This window comes from Diadema setosum, chromosome 5 (genome assembly GCF_964275005.1).
Source record: "Diadema setosum chromosome 5, eeDiaSeto1, whole genome shotgun sequence".
Taxonomy (NCBI): Eukaryota; Metazoa; Echinodermata; class Echinoidea; order Diadematoida; family Diadematidae; genus Diadema; species Diadema setosum.
The window spans coordinates 3,041,334-3,056,412 of NC_092689.1; the positions used below are offsets into that span (position 1 = coordinate 3,041,334).

At 38.7% G+C, this 15,079-nt stretch overlaps 1 protein-coding gene across 1 annotated transcript; it reads left to right on the top strand.

Annotated features, from left to right (window-relative positions):
* Positions 1 to 5,227: 5,227 nt before the first annotated feature.
* On the top strand, positions 5,228 to 12,737 carry LOC140228425 (tetraspanin-5-like). Its single transcript, XM_072308644.1, has 4 exons — positions 5,228 to 5,464; positions 9,586 to 9,829; positions 11,338 to 11,428; positions 12,384 to 12,737. Exons 1-4 carry the CDS (start codon positions 5,228 to 5,230, stop codon positions 12,691 to 12,693), a joined length of 882 nt encoding a protein of 293 aa, XP_072164745.1. The 3' UTR covers positions 12,694 to 12,737.
* The last annotated feature ends 2,342 nt before the right edge of the window (positions 12,738 to 15,079 follow it).

Below are 15,079 nucleotides of genomic sequence, written 5' to 3' on the forward strand. Positions count from 1 at the left end.
CAAATTGCTATTTCTATTTTATGTACAAATTATCAAATCACTTTTTTTTCAGCTCGTTTGCAAAGAATTTCGATAAAATGCGTGTACGAAACTGACAATATCTGTGGCTGGGCAGCCATTTTGTTTATGCAAATTAGTTGGTCAAGATCGATGAATTTCAATTGGGAACTGGAGTTTTCCTAACCTTCAAAACCTCAAAGTTTACATATTTAGTATTCAATTTGCCTCTCTAGAAAAAAAAATGTCAAGATTACTCTTTCGGTGTTAATGTATATACATATATATATATATATATATATATATGCATATTTCAGTCCTAATTTACATAATTATGAATAAAACATACTATTCACCACCTGAGAAACGTTTATTGATAATTCTATTCTCTGCACAAACATTTCAAATCACTTTTTTCCAGCTCGTTTGCAAAGAATTTCTAAAAAATGCGTATCTAAACTGATAATTTCTGTGACTTGGCAGCCATTTTGTTTATGCAAATTAGATGGTCAAGATCGGCGAATTTCGCTTGGGAACCGGATTTTTCGGATTCAGCATACTCAAATTAGGTATAAGAGACCAGTTCCCAACTTTTACTCAAAAATGCCTCTAACACCATTTCAGAGAGCCCTTTTTCAGAAATCCCACTAGACTAATAGAGACAGAAAGATAGATAGATAGATAAGATATAATAGAAAGATAGGGAAGGAGGGGAGAAAGAAAGAAAGAATGAGAGAGAGAGAGGGAGAGAGATTATTATGAAGCGAAAATGAAACCAAGTACTGGTAAATAGATCCACAATGCTGATTTCTATCGACTGTTAATCGAGTATGCCCATTTACCAATGTGTGAGCGACGTTGAAACTCTCTCTTTCTCTGAATGTAATGCTAAATATCTGTGAAATTAGTTTTTCGGATGATCCAATTTTGCCCCTAGCAGTAAACTGACTCCGTAACTCAGCATGAATATCATATTCTAGCTGACGATGCCCTCCAGAGCATATTAGAGTGTCTTTATTATTTCAAGGTTTCTTTCCTTTTTTCTTCCTCTTCTGTCAACGTTTATCTCTCCTTCCCTCCCTCTCTCCCTCTCCTTCTTTCTCTCTCTCTCTCTCTCTTGTTTAGCTACTACTTCTTTAAATTTGCATGATGTTTAAGAAAGGAGAAAAATCTTTGAATAAGAAGTAAAACTATCCCTTTGACGTTAAAAGAAAAGAAAAAATAGAGGAGGGATTAGGAAATATGTCAAGACAAGGTAAACGTTATACAGCGCTCACTTTTTGTACCATGTGGATAGTTTTCACCAGCCGTCATTTCCACTGGTTGGAATACAGCGGACGATTCTTGTGACTCTAGCATGCCTGGAAACACTGCACGTTCGACACCAGTCGGTGCCATCAGCAGTAGTTCGTTTTCCTGGTTCTATGGGATGACCCATGATACGTGCTATGTGGAAGATCCGTTAGCCAGAAAGATAAGGGGACGTTTATGACTTGCTTATACGAATATCGACAATTTGTCATGTTTGTTGTATAGACCAGCAACTTCTCATTGGACAACTCATGTTACATGGCAGCATCTACATAGGTAGAATGACTGTGAGATATTGCAATCATTGAAGCCACCTTACGTAGAAAAATGTGGAAGTATTCGGAATAAACAGGACGAAACGTCGAGACCAACGCGGAATATTGTTTTAGTGGTCGCATTGTGGTATCTTTCCAGAGATACATTCAGTGTCTCAACTTTATGTGGACCAACTAACAGAGGGTAAGTCTTTTTGTCGTGATTTAGACAATTCCTGCCTTGTGTTGGTATTAATAACTCGAATCAATGAATGAATGTTCTTATATCTGATCGTTGCATGGGATATGCTGAGCTGGTAAATGTAACTACACTGTATAGCGATATCATTATGTTTCATATATCTATACATTCGTATTCATATTTTTACTTCAACCCGTCCCGCTTGGCCGAACTATGTTTTCACCCGGGGAGATATCAAGTCCACTTTTTCATTGTAAAAAAAAAAAAAAACTGTAATTTTATATCAAAATGTGAGAAGATTATAGATTATGAAGTTTCTATTGATGAGATGGTGTTGTTTCTAGTGAAGCAGTTCTGAAAGTAGTCCGACCAGACGCCGTGCGACATTCTGTGTACAGCGACAGGGCTGTGTATTAATAGTCATTTTAAAAGTGGAAGATCGTATAAAACAAACAAAACAAAAGAGATAATGTAGTGTCTTCCGTACAGAATGAGTGAAATATCCCATGTCCACTGAGCGTCGAAGAATTTTGGTAGGTATCTCCTTACCTGGGGCCATCTTCCTCGTCAAGCTTAGCTTATGATGATGGTCCCCTGCATTTCATTTTTATCATTTCCTATCGCTTCCTTTTATATATAATATTCGTTCTTGAAAAAAAAAATGTATGTATGATCCAAACGTTACGAATATTAGCTCTGTAAATGACTATGTAAGTATTTTGTTGATTTGTTGATTTGTATTGATTTTGAAATGCAGAAATAAAAACTAACTGAACTGAACTGAACTGAAGGATATTGTATAGGTATGACAAGTTGGAATTCTGTCTCTCTGTCACTGTGGCAGACTGTACATCGGTATGTTAAATAAGCGTACGATAACGTTCTGAAGTAGATGTATACTTCTGCTATGTTTCCTACGATTTATCTGATTTTTTTTTTGTGTGTGTGTGTGTGAGAAAAATCTTATATTGATGGTTGATTCTGTGCAATGTCTGTTTTGTTCTTTTTTTTTTCTCTCAAAGAGCGCGATAGCATCAGTTCTGTATGGTTTCCGTACGTGTCAAATGTTACGCCAAAGGTTAGGCCTATAAAGTGTGGGGTGTCACGAGATTCATTTGATATAGGCAACGATCTAACTAGACACAGCCCTGTCGCTGTACACAAGTGTAACGGCGTCTGATCGGGCTAGCAACGATCAAGATTTATTATTTTCGGAATTCATTTCCTCAGGTTTCCCCCTTTTTTTCAACACGGACACCAACATCTATAATAGTGGTTCTACTTCTCTCATGTCTTCTGTTGATATCTTCATGTATAGGTTGTCTTATACTATCTATATACGGTAGTTTTCCCACTGTTGTTGTATACCACTGCACATTATGCACTACTATACGACTATACTACTATACTACTGCTATTATTACTACTATGATATACTGATATCACATTATACTAACACTACATTATACAACTATACTGCTGTAGGGGCGGATCCGGGATTTCCGTAAAGGGGGGGGGGGGTGCAAACAATATTTCTGGTGCTACTTCCGGGTTTCATCTCATTTTTTTTCTTTTTATTCCTTTTGTTTTAACAAGAAATAAAGAGGGGGCGCGCGCCCGATGCGCCCCCCTCCGATCCGCCACTGCTACTACTACTATGTTATACTGCATACCACAATTATACTACTGTATACTACTGCTACTACCATGACTACTACTACTACTACATTATACAACAGTTAACTACTGCCAACAATACTTCTTCTTCTTCTTCTTCTGCTTCTTCTTCTTCTACTTTTTTCTTTTTCTTCTTCTTTTTCTTCTTCTTAAAATTTCTACGACTAAAGTTTGTGTTCAATAAATCGTTCCCTTCTAGCAGAACTGTGACCGTGTTAAAGTTCGGCTCTAAATTCAACAAGCACAAAGATTCATATTTTTCTCCCGATGAAGATTGTTCCTTTTAGATTGACTTCAGTCAAAGATGGTACTACATTTTCCTACCTGAATCGTATCCATACCACTTCCTAAACACGTACACACATATACAGTGCAGTCATAAACTGGTTTGTTAATAGGAATCCTCGTGTAGTGAGTGAATATGCCCAAATCGTGTTATGACCGTGCTATAATTTATGTCGTAATAAAACAAATAGACACTCCCATTGCCATTGCCAATTACTCATAGTGCGTCGATTATTCCGAACTATGGTTCCCAGATAGTAAAGATGCTCTATACAGGACTTCCTCTTCTATCGATCACAGTCAAGGATGATTTATTCATTTTATTTTGACGTATCCTAGCAACGGCCACGCACCGTACCCAATTAAAATCGCTCCGTAGATGGACTTGTTGCTCTACACTGACGATGCGTGAAGATGTGTATACCATGCACTCAAGTGCGCTTATTATCTCTGTTAGACGGAACATAAATGACCCCACATACACATGGACATTCATCACTTCGTTAATCAATGCATGCCTCTGTCTATGACATAAGTGTCACAAAAACATTTTAAACATTCTTCCCTGCTTTGATCGTAGGATCTCCACCGCCAGGAAGCCGGGGCAAAACTCAACGCAGTTTTGAAAAATCTATAAATCAAATGCGCATAAGATAAGCATTGTTTTAGATCGAGGAAAATGCATGTGCAGTTGTGGTATGTATTTGTATATCACCGTTCAGACATTAAATTATTTCATTAGCGAAATGCAAGTTTCAATGCGATGCACTTTTAAAGAGAAAGCTAACTTTTTAGCTAATGGATTATGATTTGTACCATCGTCTAGCGTGCACCTTTTACTCATATTTTTCCAGAGTCAAACAGATAATAAGAAACAGAAAGTAACAGAAGACGACATGTATGTCTTACTATAGGCAAGTCAAATGTGTATTAGCCATGTTCTGAGGTTTGCACGCTGCTTATCACTGGCTTTTATTCAATGACGTTGCAATCATCATTTTCGAAACATCTGTATGTACTCATTGCGCTTAATTAGGTGGCGGCGGATCTCGTATTACATGCTTCAAAGTGGTTAAGTTCGCTGAAAGTCCATTCGTTAAGGTCAATCGATAGAATCAGGCCTGGATAGGGATAGGAAAAGGTAACTGTTTAGTTTCCTTGAAGTGACAGCCTAAAAGTTGGTTTGTTTTCAGGAGTCTTCTAAAGTCTCGAGGATGGCCAAACATGCTCAATGAAACATCATAATCGAGAAGGTTCTTTTCAAGACCACACTCACATCAAGAAAGAATACATGGTGTGCCGTGAAACCACCCGCCACTAAACATTATTGCTCATGTGTTTGAAAGGAGATAAACATTAAGTTGTATTCCGCATTTTTCACAATATCACTTCGATTATGAACCCAGGATAGTCAAGGCGACATAGAAATTACATTTTCTCTCTTTTCTTTCCATCTGCAAGATTGCATTGGAGGCAGGAATAAGTCAGAGTTCTTAGGAACATGGGGAAGTCGAAAACCGAACCGCACCCAGTCACGAATGAACACCTCCAGCAACGGGCCGCACCTCGACAACCGGTCCGGATGGCCCCTCGGGGTGTGAAAGTCAGCCTCTGCGCCAAGTACACCATCTTCTCCTTCAATGTCATCTTCTGGCTGTGCGGGGCCGCTATCCTGGGCTTTGGAGTATGGGGACTCGTCTCCAAGAGCGTAGCCAGTGTGGAGGCCATTGCTCAAGAGGTAAGTATCCTGGTATCAAAAGGGTGACAACTAAACTTCGGAGGTAAAGCATGGTGACATCTATCATTGGCACCCAGTCACTGGGTGCTCTGAAGTGAGTGTTAAGTCTTTTTGCTATGTGTCATCGCGATGAAACAAAAGTTGGTGTGAGTGCAGTACTCAGAACTCAGTACTCAGGTCCTGGAAGTCGGACTTTCTTTATCATGTATTTATTGTCATGATTGCATGATATTGTGTTAAAACGTACCGATTTATAACCGCACCGTCGTTTCTTCATCACCACAACAAAGCGTAAACGGATTATACGATGTTCTTACATGATATCATTATATTGCCCTTTAGATACGTATCTCATATCTCATCAAACAATTTTGTGGAAATCCGAACGTGCATCCATTAGGGTAATTTGATCCCTCATACAATATTGGCGCCATTATATAAGCAGCTCTAAAATATACGTGCTCATGAGGAGAAATAGCACTATGCTCGTTGGGGACTGTAAGAAGTCACGTAGCTATATGAATTTGGCGGTTACAGCTCGTTATTTCGAAGGTTCGTTATTCCGAAGGCTCTTCAGTCCGAAGATTCGTTATTCCGAAGGTTCGTTTTTCCGAATTTCATTTTCGGATTAACAAATCTTCAGAATAACGAACCTTCGGAATAACCCCACAAATGTTCGGATTAACGAACCCTTTTTCATTTTCGGATTAACGAACCTCTAGGTATAGGAAATTTGTGTGTTACGGATTAACGAACCTTCGGAACAACGAACCTTCGGAATATCGAACCTTTGGAATAACGAACAGCATCCGAATTTGGCTATGGTTCACTCAATGCGAAATTGTCTCCCAATCATATCAGTTGGTCTTTGTATCCCCCTTTCCCCCGGTGCTTTGCCTCGATAGTGCTTTGTCCTCACATAGCCTGATAACTAATGTTAGTAAATTCATTCAAATCAAGTGGGCTACATAAAGAACACAGTCTTTTTAGAGTCTGCGGTTGTTGATCTAAAACGTATGATGAAACTCATACTTCAGGATACCTGAACACGATCACTCTTATTATTGAAAGTGCTACACCCAGTGCAGTGCATGCGCATGGTATGTTGTTCAAGTTCAAGTTCAATTTCAAGTTGATTTATTTCATTTCCAACAAACAAATAATTAGGAATACAATGAAAATATTAATGTTCGCATATACAGATAATGTCTCAAAATCGATACAGCTGATGTACATAATAACATGTAATAAAGACACAGGTAAATTATTTACAGAGATACAAATCAATGTTATATCATTATTGCAAATGCAGAAACAAAATTGTTGGAAATGGAGGGGACTGCTAAAAAAGCATTACGAGCATCATCACATTTTTTACGACATTACTTGTTCAGGGAAAATCATTAGTGAATAAAGAAAAGTATGATGTCAAAGATAGTAAATAATAACGGCTACAATATCAGTACTTTTTATGTTAGTAATGCTGATAAACATAATAGTAACGGTGATAATAATTTTAGTGGTTGGTAATGATAATACAAATGATGAAAATATTGATAATCACAATAATATCAATAAAAATGATAATTAAACACCTGTTAATCAACGGTGCTAATGTGTGGTCAGGAATAGCTATCTATGACATCTGTTAAAGAGAGGTAGTTGTAGTGAAGACAAAAGAAAGAAAAAAGAAAAAAACAGAAAAAGAAAGACAATGTTAGTAGAACTATAATGGCCGCAAGCACACGCGCTGCCTACAGATGTACATGATGTGAGGCGCAGATACGATCAAGGACAGAACCAAATTTAAAAAAAAAAAATAAAATAAAATGTGGAATCAAGAAAGAGACCGCATAGCAGATTGTCCGCCATTGCTATAAATAACTGGTCCCGGAGGAGGAGGAGGAGGAGGAGGAGGAGGAGGAGGAGGAGGTAAAACAGCTAGGAACATTACGAGACGCGACTTGACAAACTTGCAGAAGTCATGCACCGGGTCATGTACATGGTGCGCTGCGGGGACGCGTGGCATGCCATAATATATGATAATAAGTGGTATCTTGGCTGATTCCGCGCTGTTCTTATAGTTCTGTTACAACTCGGCATCTAAATTCAACAAATTCAGTTAATTATGCATGATTTAGGAACAGTATCTTTTATTGCCATTATTGTGTCTGTACAAGAAGTATTGGGTCTATAATGGTGTAGCAGTGAACAGCATGTCTCATTCATTCCATAGTCATCCATCTCACAGCCACCCTTCCACAGTCAAGTTCTTACCTATCTCTGGTTTCGTTCTCTCATTAAGATCATCAACTAATCTTCTGACATGCTGACAGCCACTTTCTATTCCCACTTCCTTTCCGCTCCTCCTGTCATTTGTCTTCACCTCATCTCACGATATAAGCGATGTGTGTAAATATAAACAACACCGGAAAGTCACCGGGACATGTTTTGTAAACATGATGTATCAAGTGTAAATGTGTTGGAATAATATTATATTGGGGAACGACGAATAAAGGACACTTGCATTCTGACTCCAACAAGAAGCAGTAATGCCTCCAAGAGTCCATAGAGCGTCTAACTATCCCCACAAACATAAAAGCTCTGCAGAAAGAACTCAACTTTGGAGGCATCCAATATCCCATACATCTTGGCACAGCTCCTCTCGTTTGAACGCGATTGAATCTCTGTCGTAGATGGCAGCATACAACAATAGCATTATTGTGGGGATACTGCAGCTTGACTATAATGAGTAACAATAGTAACAGACAAACGCATTTTTGCACGAAAGTTTAAACAGTGATTTCAATCGCAGACAAGGTGGAGAAGGAAACGGAGGAGGTGAAGACGTGATGACCTTGCAAGGCTCCCATTAACCTATTAAAGGTCCAGTTTACCTTTGGGAGCAGTGATTTCATAAATGTTCAAGATATCACATTTGATGCATATGTGTAGGTCTGTTGTATCATAAAACATCCTACCATATGAAATATTTGCAATGAAACCTAAAATATAAGGAGATATCAGGGTTTTTCTCAATAAACCGTAACTGTATACGGTTTAGTCTGGAAACATTTTTATTATAACTATTGTTCACATTTTGTGTATTTAACAACACTTAACATCGATTATACGGATTCAAATTTTGACAGTGGTTGTTTCTATCCCTAACTCACATTTTAGAACTATTTTAGAGCACTAATGCTTTCATCTGCAAATGGTAAATTATGCCTTTAATCTAAATCCCCTTCCTGTCATTCAAGAAATAAGAATAAACTGTGCATCTGTCCCAAGTTACTGAAGTCTTGTAAATCAGAGTTCAAAGTTCAAAGTAGTTTATTGTCATATAAAAATAAATATAAAATTTGTTTTCTGATATTTATTGTGTACAGAGCGCATAATAACTTAACAACTGTGAATTTTAAGGGGAGGGGAAAAGGTGGCACTTGCTACATAACACAATAAAAACACGTTTTTATAACAATATTCATGTGCAATCCAGTGCGAGTATTGTGGGGGCGATGGCATCACCAATATATTTGACTGTCTGATTGCTACCGATATCACTAGTATAGAAGATGTTCATCACAGTGGTAGTTGTCGAAGGATGGTGAAAGTGTGTGAAACATTCATGTGAGCACTATTTCAAAGGAAAAAAAAAATCATAAAACTTTTCCAGGACAAGAAGAGGGAGGGAGGCTTAGCTCCTCCAGAACAATAATGATTGACTTTTAGTAATGTCTCAATCACAAATTTTGCAAATATGTACACTTCATGAAAAAAAAAAACCAAACAATTTATTATTTTTTTGTGTAATTATTATCTGCTGCTAGGAAGTCGAGAGCCCTATCAACAAAGTGGAGAGAACAAAGTACTGACGATAAAACGAAAAATTTGTTGTAGGAAAGCTGGCATGTTTTGCTCTGAGTCGAGTTCTGTGCTATATATCATCATTATTATTGTCGGTATAATATTATTATGGTATCATTAAGATTATGATGATTATGAATAATGTTAGAATCGTCAATTTTATAACTATTTTAAATACCTTTGTCGCAGGGTGTTGCCTGTGATGATGTTCATAATTGCTGCACTGTGTTCTGTTTAATACTTAAAACCAGGTTGGGATCAGCATGGATCCAATGTACGGCTTCATCATCATCGGTGGTATCATCTTCCTCCTGGCCTTCCTGGGCTGCATCGGGTCACTGAGGGAGAACACCTGTCTACTCAAGTTCTACGTTCTCCTCCTCATCCTCATATTCCTCGCGGAGATCACCATCGGTGTGCTGGCCTACGTCTACCAGGACAAGTTCGTGCAGGTCATTGACTCGTGGGTGGAGAGAACGCTGGTCAACTACTTCGGTGAGTGACCAGCTCAGGTTGTCGGGTGACCAGGATTGTTTGCTGTGGGTTACACTTCGTTATTCCCAAGGTTCTTTAATCTGAAAGTGAGATAAGGTTCTTTATTCCGAAGGTTCGTCTTTCCATTTGTTTCCGGATTAATGAACATTCGGAGTAAAGAATTTAACCCTTTTTTCAGTTTCGGATAAACTAACCTTCGGAATAACAAGTCTTATTTCATTTTTGGATTCAAACGTTCGGAATAACGAGCCTTCGGAATAAGGGACCTTACGGAATAACGAGCCTTCGGAATGAGGAACCTTACGGAATAACGAGCCTTCGGAATAACGAACCTTCGGAATAACGTACCTTCGAAATAACGAGCCTTATTTTATTTTCCATTGACGAACCTTCGAAATTATCGTTATGTCATCTGGCTCTGCATTGTGTACATAAGACAGGTAGCAGTGGACAGAGCTGTGAAAACTTGGGCGCCTATTTATACGTTACACAATAACATACGATCTAAAGGGGATGGCTAGTAACTGATCAGTGGGAATTTCTGATAAAAATTGTCCTTTGATTTTGTGGAAGTTATCACGTGTAAACAGTACACTAAGTCTAGTAGATATCTTTGAAATACAGTAGAACTTTGAAGCTTTTTGAGTAAAGTGTCGGCGTGACATGGTGAAATGAAAGGACTGAGATATAAGTGAACTACATCTAAACTAAATAGGATCTGATGGTGTAACATTCAATGCAATGCTGGCAACACTGGAAGTTGCATTAAAGGAGATGGCTAGTAAATGATCAGAGGGAATCAGTGGGAATGCTGGGGGATGATTGTACCAATTCTTGTGGGATTCATTTAAGAGTACATTATATATATATTGTTATGTGAAAATTATTTGCTTCAGAATGGTCTCATATTCAAGCCATGTGCAGTAATGATTTCCGGTTAGCATGCCTGTACAGTGACAGGGCGATCGTTAACATTACACAGCACATGACTTGAGTATGAAACCATTCTATAGCAAAGATTGTCACACAACAAGAGAAATGTCCCTCTTATTGGAACAATCATCCCTCAGCATTCCCACTGATTCCCACTGATCAGTTACTAGCCATCCCCTTTAATGCAACTTCCAGTGTTGCCAGCATTGCATTGAATGTTACACCATCAGATCCTATTTAGTTTAGATGTAGTTCACTTATATCTCAGTCCTTTCATTTCACCATGTCATGCCGACACTTTACTCAAAAAGCTTCAAAGTTCTGCTGTATTTCAAAGATATCTACTAGACTTAGTATACTGTTTACACGTGATAACTTCCACAAAATCAAAAGACAATTTTTATCAGAAATCTGTGTTAATCCTTACATCCAGGAAGGTTTTCTCCGGATGAATCGGTTTTGTATTTATTTTAAACGTTGTGGTCATGAATTAATGTCCGCTCAGCGTACGACCGACCCTTTTGGATAAAGATCGCCTGGTAAAAATACATTTCACGTTTTATATTATTTCATAGATGACCCCGATAGTCAATTCCTAATGGATAACATGCAAGAAGGACTCGAATGTTGTGGTATAGACTCGCCTAACGACTGGCAGCTCAATATGTGAGTATCCATGTTATTCCCTGTGCAGTTTCTATACAATACCCCATCATTTTGGCATCTACCTTTCCCTAACTCTCTCCTCTACCCTCTCTGTTTATCTATCTATCTATCTATCTATCTATCTATCTATCTATCTATCTATCTATCTATCTATCTACTATTTTCCCTCTCCCCTTCCTATCCCCGCCCCATTAAGGGCGGCAAGGTAGCTCTATCCGGTGACTCTATCAAGGTGGCTCTATTCAATAATAAATTTCATGGATCTTCTTCGGGCGCGGGTTCGAATCTAAATGAATCTTATATTGAGCAATGTTGTGCGCTATCATGCCGTTCCCTTTAACAAAAGGCAAAGCACTCTGGCCCTAGTTGAATAGGATATGATATGGAGATCTCATGCGCCAGAGAGTCACAGCTAACTCACATAAATGATCCAGCTTTATCATTCATCGCAAAGAGCAGGTTGGATGGCCCCAAGCACATCAGCTGCACTGCAACGTATGGAAGACCAGCTAATCATTGCAGCTGAATATGGGCTCCCCAGCCGTATTGTCAGATGAAAACTGAAACAAATCTCTAAAAATGATTATGATGTTGAAAGGAAATCGTAGTATTCCACAACTCTCCACCATAGCTCTCAATACGTGTATCAGTTTCACAACCTGAAGTCAAGTTTGTGGTTTAATTCTTCAATCCACTCTGCCGATAAACGGAACCGGATCAAGTATAATATACACTCCCTACTGTTATTTCCTGTCTTTCAAAGGCTTTTTGAATCGTCCTAACTGAAGGGCATGAGCCAAAGAATGAAATCTTGCAACCATTCTGATTTTCCGAGACTTATACAAACCAACTTTCACTTGGTAAGAATCCCATTTTGGTAGAGAAAAACACATTTCCTCTTCCCTCTCTCTGCATCGAACTGACTTCATGCATTTGATTTTGTCATTTCTTTCAGTTATTTCAACTGCTCGTCGAAGGCGCAATCGCGATGCAGCGTCCCGTTCTCTTGCTGCAAGCCCGACCCGGCCGATCCCAGCGGCGTGGTCAACTACCAGTGCGGCTACGGCGTCCTGGCCCAGCCGCTAGCGGATTGGTACCTCGTCATTCACACCACCGGCTGCGCCCAAGCACTGCGGGACTGGTTCATCAACAACGCCATCCTGCTCGGGTGCATTGGCGGGGCGCTGATACTCCTACAGTCCACGGCAATATGTCTTGCCCGATCACTTATCGGTGATGTGGAGGAAGTGAAGTCATACTGGTAGCCGCTTGTAGAAACAAGCAGTATGATTCACCAAAACTTTCTATCAGGGAAGACCCCTTCGTGATTAGCATCATCGACATAATCTTATCAAGGAAATTAAGAAGAAGAATTAGGAGGAGGAGGAGAAGGAGGAGGAGGAGGAGGAGAAAAAAAAATACAAGCGTGATCCTGATATGACATGTCAAAAGTGACCTTACCAAGCATTCCTGAAGTAATCAAAGGGCCTTATTTGCCATTGTTTCCGCGTGAGTGTTCAACGACACTAAAATCGCCTAGTGGAACGGTAGACATTACAGAATATTCTCATAATAGCTGAGTTTGCATTTCGTTTTGTCCAAACTGCCGTATTCACTTAAAACAATCAGGGAAGAGCATAGTTGCAATTCTCTTCCTGGTTCATGTGGTTGAACAGTACTATTTATATCAATGAGATGTCGACAGTATCTGGTTCGAATTCTGCGAATTGCCAAAATATTGTGAAACACATAATAGAATTATTTGTAAAGTTGTATTTAAGTTGAATGTCATCGTCATGCTTAAACAGTGTATATATGCCCTATATAATTGTGCTCTATACGGGAACAATAAAAGTGAGAATGAGAGAAAAATAATGCAGAAAACATTAAGTATTCTTGCAAAAACGGGACAAGAAACACACACTCACACAACTAAGCTATAGTCTCAGTCCTTTTAAAGGAAAACACTTACGTTGGCTTTGAGTGGTAAGCCATGGATTGTCCGGTCTGAAATAAACCTTGTAGTGAGGACAGACCTTATCAAATCCCTATATAAGCCATTACTTTGTGACCAATAAATAATTGTCTGGTGACTCGGCCATTAATGTTATTTTTGAATGCGGACACAGGCACATAACTTTATAACTTCACACAAGCTGAAGCGCGTATTTTGAAGAAAATGATAGGTCTCCCATACAATGTATTGTGTTTTATTGATCTCTTTATTTTGAGGGTCTATCAAAACCGTTTTGATTATTAACACGTTTAAATCTTAACACGTGTATTTCTACAGCGAAGGCTGTTCTCGACAACAACAAAAAATCATTGTAACTGAAGCTTGTCATAGCAAGAATCAGTACCTCCTATTCTATACTACTGGATTCCAAGTATATTTAGCAGGAACTGGATTATCTCGCTACGAAATTGTTTACTGGGATAGATACCCATGAAGTAAAATACATATTAATTGAGCATAATCTTCTTTGACAATGGTAGCATTAATATGATAATGACAGGCACTTTTATGTGGAGAGATCAGAGGCTGGCGGTGTGTAATGAATATGATGGCTGATAATGTTACACATAAAGAATTCTTCCTTTGGCTAACTGTACATATAGCACTCAATCACTTTTTCTGTGTCCGCTGTTCTCTCCTGTGGATTATAGTCAAAGTTCAGGATCATGTTGAATGAAAGACTGGTTAGTAAGTTAAAATCTTATCAGGCGATATGACAATACGGACAACTCCTGAAAGTTTACTGACAGGTGCTCTGTTACTGATAAGTGCCAGCCCATGCCAAAAATACGCGCTGGATCGACTTCGAGTAGACTTCGACTGGACCTCAACTACACACTCGACAGATTTTGACGTGGCGCCAGAAGACGTTATAGCAAGAACATGTCCGCCGGTCATACGAACCCGTGACTGGAGGCTCTGCTAACTCCTGACATAACATGGACAATGTTCAGAGCTTAGCTTTTCAGTAATACATATTGTACATGGTAGGAACTTTGATAGTCTTTATTTTGCCTGATGGAGGTACAATGAGAACTGTGATTGTTGTGACGTATTCACTGCCACGCATCTGTGCGTTGTGCGTATGAGTCTGTTCATTATAACCCGACAATTCCCTTCAAGAATTCTCCGGTCTTGTAGCGAGTATTCCAGAATTATTATGTTAACAACACAATTTTTAAAACAAATTTGTGCACAGTAAAGGTTGTAGTCTCCCAGGGCCAGACATTCAATGGTCGCTTTCTTGAAGACTTGTACATACACTATATACACGCTCATTACGAAGTAATTATACTGTTAATTTTGTTTTGCACTGTATCACTGTAACTGAGTCTTTCCGCCTCTTTTTGTTTGTAAGTTTATGTGATGCGTTGTATCATAACTGAGATAATTATGTGTTGAATGGTGTGTGTTGAATTTCTATTCTATTTTGTAATAAACTGTGATTCAATCTTTGCAATTTAACGTGCAAAGACTACCTGTAATCTTAATTATTACGTCATGATGTCTGAACAAGTGAAAAGTGAAGCGGATGTTGAGGCTCAAGTCTTGAATACAAACATAGTATGGTGAATATAATCCGGCAAATTTTTATATCACAGAAAGTCATTGATTTTGTCAATTAATAAATCAAG

Coding starts and splice junctions, on each gene's coding strand:
- LOC140228425 (XM_072308644.1), top strand. CDS start 5,228: ATGGGGAAGTCGAAAACCGAACCGCACCCAGTCACGAATGAACACCTC. Junction 5,465..9,585: donor TGGAGGCCATTGCTCAAGAG/GTAAGTATCCTG, acceptor ACTTAAAACCAG/GTTGGGATCAGCATGGATCC. Junction 9,830..11,337: donor AACGCTGGTCAACTACTTCG/GTGAGTGACCAG, acceptor ATTATTTCATAG/ATGACCCCGATAGTCAATTC.